This window comes from Microcaecilia unicolor, chromosome 3, assembly GCF_901765095.1.
Source record: "Microcaecilia unicolor chromosome 3, aMicUni1.1, whole genome shotgun sequence".
In the NCBI taxonomy this organism is placed as follows: Eukaryota; Metazoa; Chordata; class Amphibia; order Gymnophiona; family Siphonopidae; genus Microcaecilia; species Microcaecilia unicolor.
In genome coordinates, this window is record NC_044033.1 from 371,015,330 (window position 1) to 371,034,151 (window position 18,822).

At 44.6% G+C, this 18,822-nt stretch overlaps 1 protein-coding gene across 1 annotated transcript in view; it reads right to left on the reverse strand.

The window, feature by feature from the left end:
- Positions 1 to 4,579: 4,579 nt before the first annotated feature.
- Positions 4,580 to 18,822, reverse strand: part of LOC115466967 (WAP four-disulfide core domain protein 8-like) — a 52,780-nt gene continuing 38,537 nt past the window's right edge. Inside the window, exons 7-9 of the mRNA XM_030198570.1 lie at positions 16,983 to 17,135; positions 10,431 to 10,567; positions 4,580 to 4,679 (exon numbers count right to left, since the gene is read on the reverse strand). Coding sequence (XP_030054430.1) covers positions 4,671 to 4,679; positions 10,431 to 10,567; positions 16,983 to 17,135 — 299 coding nt within the window. The 3' untranslated portion in view covers positions 4,580 to 4,670. The remainder of the gene's footprint in view (positions 4,680 to 10,430; positions 10,568 to 16,982; positions 17,136 to 18,822) is intronic.

Consider the following 18,822-nt stretch of genomic DNA (forward strand, 5'->3'; position numbering starts at 1 on the left):
GTATATCACCCACCACTAAAATTCTAGGTATTACCCTAGATGCCCCCCTTTCCTTCTGACCACACATCTCTACTGTTATCAGACAATGGTTCTACAAACTATGACAAATTCATTTGATTCGTCCTTTCCTTAACTCATCGGCTCTTAATATACTTATCCATTCTTTCATTATCAGCAAACTTGACTATTGCAACTCGTTATATATAGGACTTAGACAAAAGACATTAGACATCTTCAAATTGTCCAGAACACCACAATCAAACTCATTAATGATAAAAAGAAATACAATCACTTCACCCCTCTACTAAAAGTGTTCCACTGGCTTCCACTTCCTCATCGTTTCATCTATAAAATCTTGCTATTGATCTTTAAGATTCACCAATCAGGAAAACCCGCTTATCTCTCCCGTATGATAATTCCCTATGCCACCAAAAGGACTCTACGTTCAGCATTTCAGAACCTACGATAACTATCCCATCTTTCCACAAAGTTGTTCACCAATGCACAAGAAAGGCTATCTTTTCCTTTCAAGCACCAGAACACTAGAACAAGTTACCAAATTATCTTCGCCTTGAGCAATCTCTCCAGAACTATAAAACAAACCTCAAAATGTTCCTATTTTGAGATACATTCTCTTAATCATACTTGATGCTCCACAAAGTTGAGGCCTGTAGGCCTTTTTTGACCAGTCTCAGCCCTTCTTTCCTTTCTCCCCCTCCTCTCTCCTATGCATAATTGTAGTCCTACCCCACCCCTTTATTTCAGCTCCTTCCTCTTCTTCCTATCTATATTTTTAGTATATAAGCCACACAGACCTCTCCATGATGGGCGGGGTAGTAAATATTGAAATAAACTTGAAACTTGATCCTCGCCTGATGTAAATTTTTGACCTTTGCAGCTGCTCCTCTAAGTTTTTTTTTTGTTTTTTTTTTTGGACCATTCTTCTCATTTATCATAGTCTCCTTTTTGAAAGTTAAATGCTAATGTATTGGATTTTCCTATGTGTACTTACTCCAGAGCTGATATCAAATCTAATCATGTTATGACCACTGTTATCAAGTGGCCCCAGCACCATTACCTCCTGCACCAGATCATGTGCTCCACTAAGGACTAAGTCTAGAATTTTCCCCTTCTTTTTGAGTCCTGAGCCAGCTGCTCCATAAAGCAGTGGTTGATTTCATCAATGAATTTTACCTCCCTAGTGTGCCCTGATGTTATATTCACCCAGTCAATATCGAGGTAATTAAAATCATCCATTATTATTGTTGTGCTCCCCAGTTTGTTAGCCTCCCTAATTCCTGTTAACATTTCTAAATCTGTCTGTTCATCCTCCTATCACTATCCTTTACCCACTGCTAACTCCAGACTCCGTTCCTTTTATCTTGCTGCACCATATGCCTGGAATAGACTTCCTGAGCCTGTAGGTCAAGCTCCATCTCTGGCCGTCTTCAAATCTAGGCTAAAAGCTCACTTTTTGATGTTGCTTTTTAACTTCTAACTCTTACTCACTTGTTCAACCCCTACGCCAAGCTCCCTCCCTACCCATTTTCAAATCTCTGCTTAAAACCCACCTCAATGCCGCGTTCGGCACCTAACCTCTCATGAAATATAGTATCACCTACCAGACGGACTCTACACTTGTCTTTAGATTGTACACCTGTCTTTTTAGATTGTAAGCTCCTTGAGCAGGGACTGTCCTTCCATGTTAAATTGTACAGTGCTGCGTAACCCTAGTAGCGCTTTAGAAATGTTAAGTAGTAGTAGTAGTAGTAGTGTTCAGCACCCATTTTTATCATTACTCCTTATTTGTCCTGTTTGTCTGTCCTAGTTAGATTGTAAGCTCTGTGAAGCAGGGACTATCTCTTCATGTCCAGTGTACAGTGCTGCGTACATCTAGTAGCCCTATAGAAATGATAAGTAGTGGTACTAGTAGTAGTAGTATAGCAGCATTTTTCAACCAGTGTACCGTGGCGTATTGGTGTGCCGCAGCTGGTCCGCAGGAATTGAGGGTCATTTACGAGCAGGGCCAGCTTAATTTGTGCCGGAACAGAGTATACCTTTTAAAATGCCCTCCACAACTTTTCATTCTCTTTCAAGCTCTTAGGAGTAACTCATAATAAACACGTGAATGTAGAACTAACTAAGAAACCTCCATCAATGAGTCTCTAATTCTTCCTTTGCTTTCTAGTTCATTGTGTTTATATACTGGAAAGGCATTCATTTATTTAGTGATTTACCTAACATAAGAACATAAGAATAGCTTTACTGGGTCAGACCAATGGTCACTCTAGCCTAGTATCCTGCTTCCAACAGTGGCCAATCCAGGTCACAAGTACCTGGCAGAAACCCAATTAGTAGCAACGTTTGTCAAGTGACGGATGTCACAGGCTTCTTGAAAGCAGTGCAATGATATAGTTTCTCAAACTTTCAGTGCCAAAGTTGAGAACTGTTAATGAAAAAGTAAATGAAAGCTAGCTGACTATGGGGTCCTTCTACTAAGCTGTGGAAAAAAGAAGGAGTAGCCTAGTGATTAGTGCAGTGGACTTTGATCTTGGGGAACTGAGTTCAATTCCCACTGCAGCTCCTTGTGACTCTGGGCCAGGGGCGTAGCCACGGGTGGGCCTGAACAGGCCCAGGCCCAGCCACTTTCCCTCCAGGCCCGCCCACCCAACATCCCCTCACCTGGGGTTTAAATCTTTTTTTACCTCAGTCGAAGCGGCCACGTCATCGAAAGCCCTGCCCATCGAGCCTTCCCTTTGTTGATTCCCTCAGAGTCCCGCCTTCAGATGTCATTTCCCCTTTCCGCGAGGGCGGAACTCTGAGGGAACAAACTCGAAGGGAAGGCTAGAGATGGGCAGGGCTTTCAATAACGCGGCCGCTTCGACGGAGGTAATCAGGTGAGAGAGGAGAATTGCTGGGTATGGATGGCTAGAGGGGGGCAGGGGAGAGGAGAGAATCGCGGGGTATGGGTGGCTTGAGGGAAGGCAGGGGAGAGGAGAGAATCGCAGGACATGGGTGGCTGGGGGGGGCAGGGGAGAGGAGAGAATCGCTGGGTATGGGTGGCTGGAGGGGGCAGGGGAGAGAAAAGAATCGCTGGGTATGGGTGGCTGGAGGGGAGCAGGGGAGAGAAGAGAATTGCTGGACATGGGTGGTTGGGGGGGCAGGGGAGAGGAGAGAATCACTGGACATGGGTGGATTGAGGGGAGGGCAGGGGAGAGGAGAATTGCTGGATATGGGTGGATAGAGGGGGCAGGGGAGAGAGGAAGGTTGCTGGATATGGATGGAGGAGAGGGAAGGGAGAGAGAAGAAATACTGGACATGGATGGAGGGGAGGGAAGAGTGAGGAAGGAGATGAGATGAGTGAAAAGGAGGAGAGGAGAAAAACTGCACATGGATGTACAAAACAGGCAGAAGCTGGATCCACTGGACTGTCAAGTCTGCGGAGGACCCAGCTTTTACCTACGGATGTAGGGCAAGAAATGAAGAAGAAAGGCGGAAAGTAAAGAAACAAATGGAAAGGAAGCCCTGAAAACTGAGTTAAGAGGACAGATAGCAGCAGAATCAGATACTGGGCCAGCATGATCAGAAAAACAAAGTCACCAGACAACAATGGTAGAAAAATTCATTTTATTTTCATTATAGTGTTTGGAATATGTCCACTTTGAGAATCAGGTGCTCAACATTAAAAGTTTATATTTATTTACTTATTTATGGCATTTTATCCCACATTAAACATGAATTAGATTGGAGCCTGAGATCATTTACTTTTTTTTTTCCTGGAGAGAGTAATGCATTGCTGCCCCCCCAGGCTCTCTCCCCGGCTACAGCCAGCTCTGCAATTTTGAGGGGAGGCGCAGAGGTGGATGGGGGCGCGCACAGGTGGACTGGGGAGAGAGCCTGTTGTTAAACATTTACCAGCACACGACTAGTGCCCACTCATCCAACCTGTTGGCCCACCCAAAAATTGCTTCTGGCTATGCCACTGCTCTTTGGCAAGTCATTTAACCCTCCATTGCCCCTGGTACTAAATAAGTACCTGAATATATGTAAACCGCTTTGAATGTAGTTGCAAAAACCTCAGAAAGGCGGTATATCGTCCCATTTCCCTTTCCCTTAGCAAGCCATTGGGTGGGTTTTTCCCATGCTCTAAGGCAATTTTAGGCTGATTTTCTATTTTTTGTACCAATGGCCACACAAGTTAGCATGCACTGAGCCTATTTCCTAGCACTCTTAAGTATACAGACAGTGAAGGAAAACAGAGAGAGAGTGAGCAATCACATAACCTTAGGAAATTATATACTTTCTGCATGTTATAGTATTAAAGAAGTACAGAATATAGTTTATAAAAGATCAGCTAGGACAGGAATGGCTTATGAAAAAGAATTAGGCCTTGGGAACAGATGGGGCATTTAAGTGCAAATGGCCCAGTCTATTGCAGTGTAAGTTCATGTTATCACAGAGCTGTTTTGTATTGTTACATCTCACATAGCATCATTAGAAAACACAATATAGACATTTAACAATTGCTAGAATAGTTATAAAATGATGTCTGCCAGGATCCAGCTTCCTAGAACTTTAGTTTGTAGTTGAAAGTGTCTCCTTCTTCAGGGTCACAGGCAGGCCTGTTCTGGTCCTTATGTTATTCAGTGGCTGGAATCCATCAGATACTGCTAAGGACACTGAGAAAAGAAGAACAGGAAAAGCCAAGATAATCAACTCAGTGTACAGAGCACATCAGATTTTATACAGAAAGTGGAATAATTGAAATGTCTGTATTTTTAGCTTTCATTGGTGCCTCAAGGTGAGTTACATTCAAGTATAGAAGGTAATAAAGTGATACATCATGGGGGAGAAAGGAGCAGAGGCGTAGCTAGGTGGATTGCCTGAATTTTAGGCAGCTCATGAGACCTTGGGGAATATACGCAGAAAACATCATTACCAGAGTTTTTATGATTTTAAATACTGTATTTCACAAATATTTTCAGAGAAATTAAATGAAATCTTTGCTTCGGTCTTCACCGAGGAGGATTTGGGAGGGACACCAGTGCCGGAAAGTGTATTTGAAGCGGGCGAGTCGGAGAAACTAAACGAATTCTCTGTAAACTTGGAGGATGTAATGGGTCAGTTCTGCGAACTGGAGAGTAGTGAATCACCAGGACCTGATGGTATTCATTCCAGAGTATTAATAGAACTGAAAAATGAACTTGTAGAGCTACTGTTAGTAATATGCAATCTATCCCTAAAATCGAGTGTGGTACCGGAAGACTGTAGGGTAGCCAATGTTACGCCGATTTTTTAAAAAGGCTCCAGAGGAGATCCGGGAAATTATAGACCGGTGAGTCTGACGTCGGTACTGGGCAAAATGGTAGAGGCTATTATTAAGAATAAAATTACAGAGCACATACAAAAACATGGGCTGATGAGACAAAGAGGGGAATAATCGAATGGCACCAGTGAAATAGATTGCCGGCGATCTATTTTGGCGGCGCCACAAACAGCTGGCCGAACCGTATTATCAAAAAAGATGGCCGGCCATCTTTTCTTTCGATAATACGGTTTGGCCCGGCCAAATGCCAGAGTTCGCTGGGTTTGAGATGGCCGGTTTTCTTTTTCAGCTATAATGGAAAAAAAATGCCAGCCATCTCAAACCCGATGAAATCCAAGAGGAGGAGCCAGCATTTGTAGTGCACTGGTCCCCCTGACATGCCAGGACACCAACCGGACACCATAGGGGGCACTTCTAAAAGTTAAAAAAATATATACAAATAGCTCCCAGGTGCATAGCTTCCTTACCTTGGGTGCTGAGCCCCCCAAATCCCCCCCCCAAGACCAACTCCCCACAACTCTACACCACTACCATAGCCCTTATGGATGAAAGGGGGCACCTACATGTGGGTACAGTGGGTTTTGGGGTGGGTTTGGAGGGCTCAACACTTTCAGCACAAGTGTAACAGGTAGGGGGGGGGGATGGGCCTGGGTCCGCCTGCCTGAAGTCCACTGCAACCAACAAAAACTGTTCCAGGGACCTGCATACTGCTGTCAGGGAGCTGGGTATGACATTTGAGGCTGGCATACAGGCTGGCAAAAAAGGTTTTTAGTTTTATTTTTTTAGTGTGGGAGGGGGTTGGTGACCACTGGGGGAGTACGGGGAGGTCATCCCCCATTCCCTCCGGTGGTCATCTGGTGAGTTGGGGCACCTTTTTGAGGCTTGGCCGTGAAATTAAAAGGACCAAGTAAACCTGGCAAAATACTGATTAACGCCGCTTTTTTTCCATTATGCGCTGCAGCTGGCCATCTGGTAGCCACGCCCATGCCTGCCCATGTCCCGCCTTCGCTACGCCGCCGACACGCCCCCTTGAACTTTCGCCGGCTCGGTGACGGGAAAGCGGCGATGGTGTAAAAAAAGCAGCTTTCGATTATACCAATTTCGCCGCTTTTGAGAGATCGCCGGCCATCTCCTGATTTATGTCAGAAGATGGCCGGCGATCACTTTCGAAAATAAGCCTGAAAATCAGCACGGATTTAATGAAGGGAAGTCTTGCCTCACCAATCTACTGCATTTTTTTGAGGGGGTGAACAAACATGTGGACAATGGGGAGCCGGTGGATATTGTGTATCTGGATTTTCAAAAGGCGTTTGACAAAGTGCCTCCTGAAAGACTCCTGAGGAAACTGGAGAGTCATGGGATCGGAGGTAGGGTATTATTATGGATTAAGAACTGGTTGAAAGATAGGAAGCAAAGAGTAGGGTTGAAATGTCAGTATTCTCAGTGGAGAAGGGTAGTTAGTGGGGTCCCGCAGGGGTCTGTGCTGGGACCGCTGCTTTTTAACATATTTATAAATGACCTAGAGATGGGAGTAGCTACTGAGGTAATTAAATTCGCAGATGACACAAAATTATTCAGGGTCGTGCATGTAGCCCCATGCAGGATGCAAGGTGTCGAAACAGCTGATCGCAGGAACTTCGTTGAACGAAGGCACTACTCAGGTGCTGAAGAAGACTCTCTTCGGCTGGCGGGGTTCGGGGACCCCCGCCAGCAAAAAAGGTATCTGATGCGGCGGCGGGGCGGGCGGCGACGGCGGGGGACAGTTGGTGGTGGGAGGGAGGTTCAAGCAGATCGTCAGCAGGGGGGCCAGGGCCAAACCTACGGGGGCCCAGGCCCCCTCAGGCCCCACGTAGCTACGCCACTGCTATGGAGCACTGTGCATTTCCAGTTCCAATATTAGGTAATGTTTCAGAATAGTACTGACATTCATGCAGGCCTCTGTGTATAAAGCTTGCCCACCCTGGGCTAGAGTGTTACCAGGGCAGATAAAAGAGAGTTTTAGGGGAAAACTTGTGTCTTATTCCTCTTTTTCAGTCTTCTAGAAGCAAGCTGAGTACCCAACAGCTCAGGCCTTGTCTAGTGTGGATCCTAAGTACTACCCTAGTCCTGGGATAAATGAAAACAGAAAGCTAGGAGCACCCAGGGAGGGTGCTACACCACCAGAAGGATCAAGGAGAGATCTAACAAAGGGAATTTTTGGGTGCTACCCGAGCCCTAGGCCACTAAGAGAGAAAAGTTGGTGTAGGCGATGTTGAGGCTTAAGAGAAGACACTGGCAGTGGCGTTCCTAGGGTGGCTGACACCCGGGGCGGATTGCCAATGCGCCCCCCCCGGGTGCAGCGCGACCCCCCCACCCTCGGCAAAAGGACACACCTCCCCCCCTGGCGAAAGGACACCCCCCCGGGAGTATTTTTCCTGCTGGGGGGGGTGCCGCGCGCCTGTCTGCTTCACTCGTTCCATGCTCCCTCTGCCCCGGAACAGGAAGTAACCTGTTCTGGAGCAGAGGGATCACGGAACGAGCGGAGCAGACAAGCGCGCGGCACCCCCCCCCCCCCAGCGGCATGCACCCGGGGCGGACCGCCTCCACCGCCCCCCTTGGTACGCCACTGGACACTGGAACTACGATTAACCACAGTGCCAATGGGCCATCTACACGTGTCATTAATATCAGCCATTAGTATGCATGCTAAACTACATTAACAGACAATATATGCACATTTTAATACATTGGCCCTTTAATGAGGAAGTGAAAAAAGGAATGAAGGTGCAAAACTGATAAAGAAAAATGCAGGCATCAAAAGACTAACTAGAGAATGACTTGGGGACGGGGACTGGCGGTAATCGCAGGGAAAGGGACAGAGCCCGCTGGTATGGGGTGGGGACAGAGCCTGAGGGGACAGGGCAGGGACGGGGATATAGCCCGTGGGTACAGGGACAAACTTTGTCCCCGTGTCATTTTTTACTTTGAAGCCTGTTAATGAACTGGACTGTTATTTATGTTTTAGTGATGCAGACAATGATATTTTGATTTTTTGGAAAAACAAGCAAACATGCTGGCCACAACTAGCAAAATTTGCACGGGGGATCCTGTACATTCCTGCTACCAGCACGTCTTCTATTACAGGAAGGACTGTGTATAACAGGAGACTGAATCTTGAGATTGTTGATGACTTATTCATCTACAGATTAAAAAATCATAACAGTGCTTCATAGGGCATATTTCTCCCCAACTAGGGCATACAGAACAGGTTGTATTTTGTCCCCCTGAACATTTTAACAGGGTGGATTAGGAGTCCTTGGGCTAGTAGAAGTCAGCTTTTGTTGGGGTTCAAAGGGTAGAGGGTGGTGGTGGGCGATCTACTTCTTGTCACACTATCCTCATTTGGGTTCCAGGGCTCTGTCCTCTCCTGGTTCTCCTTTTATCGCTCCCACCGTACCTTCAGAGTACATTCTCATGGTTCTTCCTCCACCCCCATCCCGCTCTCTGTTGGAGTTCCTCAGGGATCTGTCCTTGGTCCCCTTCTCTTTTCAATCTACACATCTTCCCTGGGCTCCCTGATCTCATCTCACGGTTTCCAATATCATCTTTATGCCGACGACACCCAGCTTTATCTCTCCACACCAGACATCACTGCGGAAACCCAGGCCAAGGTATCGGCCTGCTTAACCGACATTGCTGCCTGGATGTCCAACCGCCACCTGAAACTGAACATGGCCAAGACCGAGCTTATTGTCTTACCACCCAAACCCACTTCTCCTCTCCCTCAACTCTCTATCTCAGTTGATAACACCCTCATCCTCCCCGTCTCATCTGCCCGCCACCTCGGAGTCATCTTCGACTCCTCCCTCGGCTTCTCTGCGCATATCCAGCAGATAGCCAAGACCTGTCGCTTCTTCCTCTATAACATTAGCAAAATTCGCCCTTTCCTCTCTGAGCACACCACCCGAACTCTCATTCACTCTCTCATTACCTCTCGCCTTGACTACTGCAACCTACTCCTCACTGGCCTCCCACTTAGCCATCTATCCCCCCCTTCAGTCCATTCAGAACTCTGCTGCACGTCTTATCTTCCGCCTGGACCGATATACTCATATCACCCCTCTCCTCAAGTCACTTCACTGGCTTCCGATCAGGTACCGTATACAGTTCAAGCTTCTCCTACTAACCTACAAATGCACTCGATCTGCAGCCCCTCCCTACCTCTCTACCCTCATCTCCCCCTACGTTCCTACCCATAACCTCCGCTCTCAAGACAAATCCCTCCTTTCAGTACCCTTCTCCACCACCGCCAACTCCAGGCTCCACTCTTTCTGCCTCGCCTCACCCCATGCTTGGAATAAACTCCCTGAGCCCATTCGCCAGGCCCCCTCCCTGCCCATCTTCAAATCCTTGCTCAAAGCCCACCTCTTCAATGTCGCCTTCAGCACCTAACCACCTACCTCTATTCAGGAAATCTAGACTGCCCCAACTTGACATTTCGTCCTTTAGATTGTAAGCTCCTTTGAGCAGGGACTGTCCTTCTTTGCTAAATTGTACAGCACTGCGTAACCCTAGTAGCGCTCTAGAAATGTTAAGTAGTAGTAGTAGTGGTGGGAGGGTTGTTATAGTTGCTTGTTGTTATTATTGTTTTAGATTTGTGATCTATAAACAACAGTTGCACAGCATATAGTTCTGTTTTATACTGTAATAAAAAGATTTAAATATAAAATCATGTGTTCAAGGCTTCTGCAGATGAAGACAGAGCCCACAGGGATAGGGCGGGGATGGAGACAGGGCCCGTGGGGACGGAGACAGAACCTACAGGGATGGAGTGAGGATGGAGACAAAACCCACGGAGATGGGGACAAACTGTCCCTGTGTCAATCTCTAAGACTAACACTGTATCTTCTGTTTAGCTCTAAAACTGGCAAAACTACAATTTGACAGTATTTTTTTTTTTATATTGTACCATTCATTGTACATTCAGGAATGTAACAGAACTAATAGGTGTTTTTCTAATTGGTGTTTGTATAGGTCTGTCCTTCCATGTGGGATTTATATAACCAGAAGATGCAGTGTGGACCTTCCACAATAACACATCACAATGAGTAGAAAGATCAAATACCAGGCAGACGTATCCTTCAGTCCCCAAGCAGCACTTTTCACTTCCAGGACAGTCTCTGTCAGTTTTGCATCTCCATGAGATCTCCTTTTTCGTCTTGCTCACAGCAGTTGCAGTGGTTGGGCAAATCCCCGGTTTTTCTAGAAGAAAGAAAAGTCTCAGTGCACATATGTTCCCCAAGAGTTGCTGTATAATGCATATTGCAACCAAAACAATCCAAATTAATATGCTACTGGGTATTCCAAAATAATATAGTTGCAAAAATTCAATCCTAGCTTCATGTCACACAATTGGGGCAAATTCTACAGAATGGCACCTAGAGGTAGGTGCCACTTAGAACATAAAAACATAAGTATTGCCATACTTGGACACACCGAAGGTCTATCAAGCCCAGCACCCTGTTTCCAACAGTGGCCAATCCAGGTTACAAGTACCTGACAAGATCCCAAAACAGTACAATACATTTCATGCTGCTTATCCTAGAAATAAGCAGTGGATTTTCCCCAAGTCCATTTTAATAAAGGTTTATGGACTTTTCTTTTAGGAAGATAGCCAAACCTTTTTTAAACCCTGCTAAGCTAACTACTTTTACCACATTCTGTGGCAATGAATTCCAGAGTTTAAATACATGCTGAGTGAAGAAATATTTTCTCTGACTTTTTTTTTTTACATTTACTACTTTGTAGCTCCATCGCGTGCCCCCTAATCCTAGTATTTTCGGAAACAGTAAACAAGCAATTCACCTCTACCCGTTCCACTCTACTCATTATTTTGTAGAAACTATCATTTCTCCCCTCAGCCATCTTTTCTCCAAGCAAAGAGCCCTAGCCGCTTTAGCCTTTCCTCATAGTGAAGTCGTCCCATCATTTTTGTTGCCCTTCTCTGTACATCAAAGGTATCAATAATTGACAGGTAGGCACCTATCCTGCTTATTTTTGAAGGAGAAGGCCGGCAATCTTCTGACACAAATCGGGAGATGGCCAGCCTTCTCCTATACCCTGCCAAATCGGTATAATCGAAAGCCAATTTTGGCTGGCTTCAACTGCTTTCCATCGCAGGGCCAGCCAAAGTTAAAAGGGGCATGTCGGCAGGGTACCGAAGGCAGGATGGAGCGTGGCTACGAGATGGCCAGCTTCGGCCGATAATGGAAAAAAGAAGGCTGGCTCTGACGAGCATTTGGCCAGCTTTACTTGGTCCATTTACTTTTAGGACCAAGCCTCAAAAAAATGCCCCAACTGACCAGATGACCACCGGAGGGAATCGGGGATCACCTCCCCTTACTCCTCCAGTGGTCACCAACCTCCTCCCACCCAAAAAAAAAAAAAGTTATACATTTTTGTGCCAGCCTCTATACCAGCCTCAAATGCCATACCCAGCTCCATCACAGCACTATGCAGGTCCCTGGAGCAGTTTTAGTGGGTAATGCAGTGCACTTCAGGCAGGTGGACCCAGGCCCATCCCCCCCTACCTGTTACACTTGTGGTGGTAAATGGGAGGGCTCCAAAACCCACCAAAAACCCACTGTACCCACATCTAGGTGCCCCCTTTACCCTTTAAGGGCTATGGTAGTGTTGTACAGTTGTGGGTAGTGGGGGTTGGGGGGCTCAGCACCCAAGGTAAGGGAACTATGCACCTGGGAGCAATTTATGAAGCCTACTGCAGTGCCCCCTAGGGTGCCCGGTTGGTGTCCTGGCATGTCAGGGGGACCAGTGCACTACAAATGCTGGCTCCTCCCATGACCAAATGACTTCGATTTGGCTGGGTTTGAGATGGCCGCCATTCGTTTCCATTATCGGCAAAAACCAATGGCGGCGATCTCTAACGCTGGCCCAAATGTTGAGATTTGGCCGGCCCCGACTGTATTATCGAAATGAAAGATGGCTGGCCATCTTGTTTCGATAATGCGGTCGTGTATTCCGCTTTACGGGGCCAGTCTTAGAGATGGCCGGCCATATAGATGGCCGGCCCCATTCAATTATGCCCCTCCACGTGCACTAGGCACTATTCTAGAAGGTAGAGCCTAAGTACCATAGTGCCTAACTACAAAGGGAAGCACACATGTGGGTGGAACATGGGCATGTCTTCCTGTTACATTACATGGTGCACTTATGGATGCCATCTTATGCCTGCCATTGACATGGCTGAAACTGAAACCTTATGCTGGGTCCCCCTAGCTCTCCCTCTCCATTGTACAATAGAAGCCCTCCTCCCTCCCTCCCTCTCCTCCTCCTTCCTCCCTGAACAGAACAAGCGCCCCTACAGGATCGATCCATAGCCACACCCCACACCCAGGCCTACCATATATCCCCTGGTGATCTAGTGGATAGTCTGGGCAGGAGTGATCCTCAGTTGCTCCTGCCCATTTCCTCATTATCAAAATGGCCGCCGCACTCTCTCAGAAATTCTTTGTACTTGTCCCAGACTTTTTTTGAATTCAGATAGCCTCACATGGAGAATGCTTCATGCATCTGCCCCCTTTTTCAGAATCTGCCCCCTTTCATCCAGACAGAACACAACCTACAGAACCCTGAATGCTATCAGATATCTCTTGACTAGCCCACTGTATTAGCTACTTTTAGCTTAGCAAGAGCCTCATAGATACAGTCTTCTGAAAATTATTCAAGGTCTACATCACTTTCATTTCTGTTTGCTTCCATTTTCTGCAGTCCTACTCTCAGCCCTCCTTCAGTGAACAAATGAATATTTGTTAAGAAATTATGCTTTTTGTTCATTAGATGCCACATATTTCTCTCCTATAATCCTGAAGCTTACAATCCCACTTTTGCACCTCCTCCTCCTCTCATTAACATATTTAAAAAATAGTGTCACCCGTCTGTGATAAGACTTCACACAGTATCAAAATACCTCTAATATGTAGTCGTGCCAGCCGAGGGAACCAACTGTGCTCAGCTCACCAGAGACAGAGTGAACATAAAATAAAACATCATCCTTTAAAGATAATACCGGATGAAGGCATAAAGGTGAATATGGATTCCTGGGAATGGAATCAATTTGATTTACAATAAATCCAGATACTACTCCCTTATATATATATATATATATATATATATATATATATATATATATAACAAAATATTATTTAAGTGGAATGGAATTATTTGACTGTACTGGTAAACAGAAAGAAATACTCTTCAGTTAGATTGTACAGGATTAGACCAGTAGAACTGCTGATTCCCTACTGGATCCAGTATACACTCTAATTTCTTTACTAACCAAACATTATTAGTCTTCTAACCAAATTACAAGTCAGTGTAACACTTCAAAAATTTCCAACTCAAAATAGGAATGTTTCTTAGGTGTATCTCATTTAAACATTTTTATAAACTTCTTTCCTACAGGGCTTACTTATAAGGTGAATAACTATCCAAAATCATAGTCTTATAGTGGTATAATTATTCTACTTGGATTTCTCCTTCTTCCTTTATTTTCAAAATTAAATCTCAGTTCACTTGGGTGATAAACAGGAGTTTCAGAAAAAGTGTGAATTGTCTCTCTCTCTCTTCCTCAATTTCCTGTATTAAGTTGTTTACTTCTTTTTCACAGTACTTAGCTGAAGGAAAACTTCCAGTTGCAGACTCAGTCTTCAAGAGATCTCTCCTTTAGAAGTTGTCTCCCATCAATTTTTCTTCCTAAACTTAATCTAAAAATAAAAATAAAAGGAGAAATACTGCCTCTCTGCAGTGTGTGAGTCTTTAGATCAGCCTGCCTGAAACTGGAACCTGGAATGAGTGCTAAACTATAAAAAAAATAAAATAAATTGAATTTCCTCAGTTCTAATTTCCTAAGTAGCTTTGTTATAACTTTACCCTGACTATCAAAAGAGCAACTCTTTTTTTTCTTCCAAGCTGCTGAGATCTTGAAGCCCACTGCTGGATCTCATCCACACACACACATTCATATATCCACTCCCCTCTCTACTCTGTAAATTTACTAATCTGGCTAATTCAAAATGTGAGCAAAGTCCTCCTAGTTTCCAAAGATTCATTTTCTACCTTATCTCAAAGGATATAATTCAGATCAAACATTTATCTCAGATCGACTATCAGATCAAATATTTATTTCAGGTCAAATATTTATTCCAGATCAAATATTAAGGTTTCCTTGCTTACAGGCACTTAAATCTACCTAGCCTTTATATAGTTTATAGGATTTAAACACTCTTAAACTGAAATTCACCCTTTTCAATTCTTCATAAACTTCAAGTAATCCTGAAATATTCAGATCCTTTTCTCAATAGAGAAACCTCAAACTTGTAAATCTCCACCAATCTCTTTTCACTCATATTTTCTCATTTACCACATAATCAGGAACTCTTTTATAATTTCAGTCAACTTAGATCAAACAACAATTCTTTCTTTCCTTTCATACACACCGAGCTCAAAGCTGCATGTCCTCTCAGTCCAAATCTTCAGTTGCTCTCTGTTCTCTATTCCCACCGGGCAGATTTTCTAACAGGAGCCTGCTCATCCAATCAGAGAGCTCTATTTGAATGCAGATTAACATACAGACACTCTAATGGGAATTTTTAGTCAAAAACATTAGCTAAACCCTTCGTTTTTTGATCAAACTTCACATTTTTGATCAGAGCCATGCCCTAACATTAAGGCTATAAACATTTCCAACAATTTCTACCCATAAATTTGCAAATGAGAACCTCCCAAAAATGGACTAATTTGCATATGATTTAAACAAATTTGAGTACATAGCATACCAGTCCCATCTCCTAGCACCTAAATTCTGCAATTAGATTTAATGCAAATACTTTTAAAACATATTTTTAGCACTTTTAAAATCTCAGGTGTCAGTGCAAGTCTCTTTAGTATGAACTGCTCATGTGCAGGAATTCATCCTACTTAAATATCTCCCTGGCAACCCATGACACCTCCAGCCAACCCCCCATGCTCTCCCAGCAGTAAGGTAAACAAATTAAACCAATTTCTACAACTGGTTACAATAGTCTTTTCCCTGTTTTACTATTGTGATCCAGGGTCACTAAAGCCCTTACTGCATGGGGTGGATTCTCTTTGTGCCTTTATGATTTTGGGGGGATTATATTTGTTGTCCTGGCCTTGCCCTTGCTGCAGCTTTGTCCCTTAGTTACCCTTAACCTTTGTATAGCGATTTCTTGTGAAAATAAAATGCTAATGAAAAAAGCACTAAAAAAGTATAATTAAAAAGTGTAATATCTCAGCACCAATCTCAACTCCGGGATCGAACAGCTGATTGGTATAGAGTAAATGAGACAAACAGGAGGTACCATTCTAATTACAGAGAACATTCATATGAGTGTTTGCCATTCAATTTCACGATTTAGCCCCTACAGTTCTACTGTATTTAAAGTAATGATCCAAAACTGCTCTTTAAAATTTAATGTTCTTTTTATTTTTTCATTATCAATTCAAGATTAAATAAACAATGAACGTGAAATTATATACTTGATCATGATTTTTCCTTGGTGTTTCTGGGACACAGACCATAGAAGCCCACCCGGCTCTGTTCTTATGTTCCAACTACTGGAGTTGCATCAAAGCCCACTCCATCCTATCCAAATCTGTCTTGACATTTGCAGGACAAAGACCGCAAAATTCTGCCCGGCAATGTCCTTACATTCCAGATTACTGGAGTTTCCATTGAAGCTCTCTCCAGCCCATCCTAAACCGGATTGCTATATGCAGTACTCAGACTGTACAAGCCAGCCCAGCACTGGCCTTAGTTGACACAGCCAGAGTCACCATCTAAGCACTTGACATGCAAACACATAAGCAACCCTTTAAGTTTTGTTTTTTATATCATTCATTTTCTAATTAGAGATCCTCTGTGCATATCCAACACTTTTTAAAATTCCGCCACAGTTGTTTTTTCCACCACCGCCCATCCTGTTGGCACTTGTGTGAGCAAGTGTACGCCTACATACATACGTGCTAGCATTCTATAAATGTATGCATACAAGGGGCGCATAAATATGGGTGCCTAGATTACAAACTTGCCCTTTAACCTTCTGTTATGACCTCACAAAAAGTCTCTGACAGATGGAAACATCCAGAGCAAAACTCAGCCATATGATTCCTCTCCATCTTTCTGCAGCATCTGCTCTAATTGATCGAGTTCCTCTCCCACCCAACATAGAAACATGACGGCAGATAAAGGCCATATGACCCATCCAGTCTGCCCATCCTCTGTAACCCCCAATTCTACCTGTTCCTAAGCGATCCCACATGCTTATCCCATGCCTTTTTAAATTCTGGAACAGCCCTCGACTCCACCACCTCCACCGGGAGGCCATTCCATGCTTCCACCACCCATTCTGTGAAATAATACTTCCTTAGGTTACTCCTAAGCCTATTCCCTCTTAACTTTGTCATATGCCCCCTCATTCCAGAGCTCTCCTTCAGTTGAAAAAGGCTCTCTTCCTGTACATAAATGCCCTTGAGATATTTAAACGTTTCTATCATGTCTCACAACTGACTTGGTGAAATGAGGACAGCGGTGAATTGATTTGGCAGGTGTCTTGCAGCTGCCCATCTTTATCGGTACCTGCCAAAGAAGTCACGCACTGCTTCATGTACCCAGAGAAACAGCACTTCTCATCAGTGGCACAGTGCCAATCATGTGAGCAGGTAGGCGCAGATGAGTTGTATCTGCAGGGCTGTGATGCTCCCAGATGTGGTGGGCAAACTCCATCATGCTCTGTAAAAGAGAAAATACCACAGTGAAAACACAAATCTACCTGATGGAGGAGTGACAATGTTATACAGGATGGAAATTGACAGGTGGTGCTTGCAAGAAGGGGTGTAGCCACAGGGAGCCTTGGAGGTCTGCGCCCCCCAATTTAGGTTTGGGCCCCTGGCTGGTGAAGGTTCCCAAGCCCCTCCAGTGGAGGTCCTCCTCTGCCCACAGCCTGCACATTCCCTGGTTGCCCGCAGCCAGTGCATGCTCAGTTTCTGTGAAAACGAGTATGCACAGGAGAGACCCGCCCCCTGCACATGTTCAATTTTGCAGAAACTGAGCATGTACTGGGGCATTACATAATGAAACATTAATGCTCTAAACAGATATTTAGTTACATTATAAGAAGTTATTTACATAGGGCAACTGCATCAGTTCTTGGATATTTAATTGATAGATTAACTTTTTTTGATTAACTGCATACCAGCAAGGCATAATACAGGGTAAATGTTAAAATAAACAATAAATATTTTAACAAAGCAAACAAACATAAACACCCTCCTTCCCAATCTAACAGTCAAAGACATTGGGGCCCTTTTACTAAAGGTCAGTAGGGCTACCGCGTGGGTAGTGCACACAGAAACAGCACCACCACAGGGCGCGCTGAGGTATCCCGTGATATTGCTGTGATCAGTGTGTGCTGATCCCCTCGCTAGAAACTAGCCCGACGGTAATCACGCAGCACAGACAAATTGCCACACGCTCGCTGCCCGATTACTGCATGAGTAACGCGTGAGTCCTCACCACTTACTAAACAGGTGGCAGTAAGGGCTCAGGCAGTAATGGCCATAACCCCAATTTGTAAATTAGCACAGGCCATTAATGACATCAATTGAAATTCAGCCCTTTTACAGCCACGCTAAAAAGTGGCCACAGCGCATGGGAAATCCATGCACTAAATGTAGCGCAGGCTACATTTTAGCACAGCTTGGTAAAAGGACCCCATTGTTCAAAGCATCAAGCTTTCAGCCTCTTACAAAACCTGAGATGGTTTCATTCTTCCTGCACTCCCTGAGGGAGCACATTGCACAAACAGGGAGGGATCCTAGGGGCGGAGCTTGGCACTGCATCAAGATGGCCAATTAGAGTTGCTCTCTCCCTACCATTAGAAGAATTGTGTCCTGTTCCATTGTTAGCAGTCCCAGCATTGGTTCTTTGGCTGTTACAACTCCAGGGAAAGAAAAGGAATGGAATGGAACGAACCAAACCCACAAGACAGGATGTTCCAAAATGGCTCAATTTATTAACAAAAGCAGTCTTCCAGGATCTATATCCAGAATGAATGTACATAAAAATCATGCACAGTAGATATAGTCGGTACTTCAAGATGAAGAAAACCCAACAGTACATTGCAGTGTTTCAGCAAGAAATTGCCTTCATCACGGGTCCTAACATGAAGTGCTCTATATCATATGTGCTTTACCAAATCAGCACTATGGATAAATCACTGAAAGCTGTAAGGAAAAACCACTGGTCATGAACAGTGTCTCTGATCCTTTTCTTTCCTTGGACTGTTTTACAGGAGGACTTTGTTTCCTCTTTTGGCTTGACACTGTTACTGTTATTCCTCCTAGTGCAGCAGCTTCGTTAAGCCCAGTTGGAAGGACCCAAGTCTGTTGCCAGGGACTTCCCTAAATTGGAGCACGCC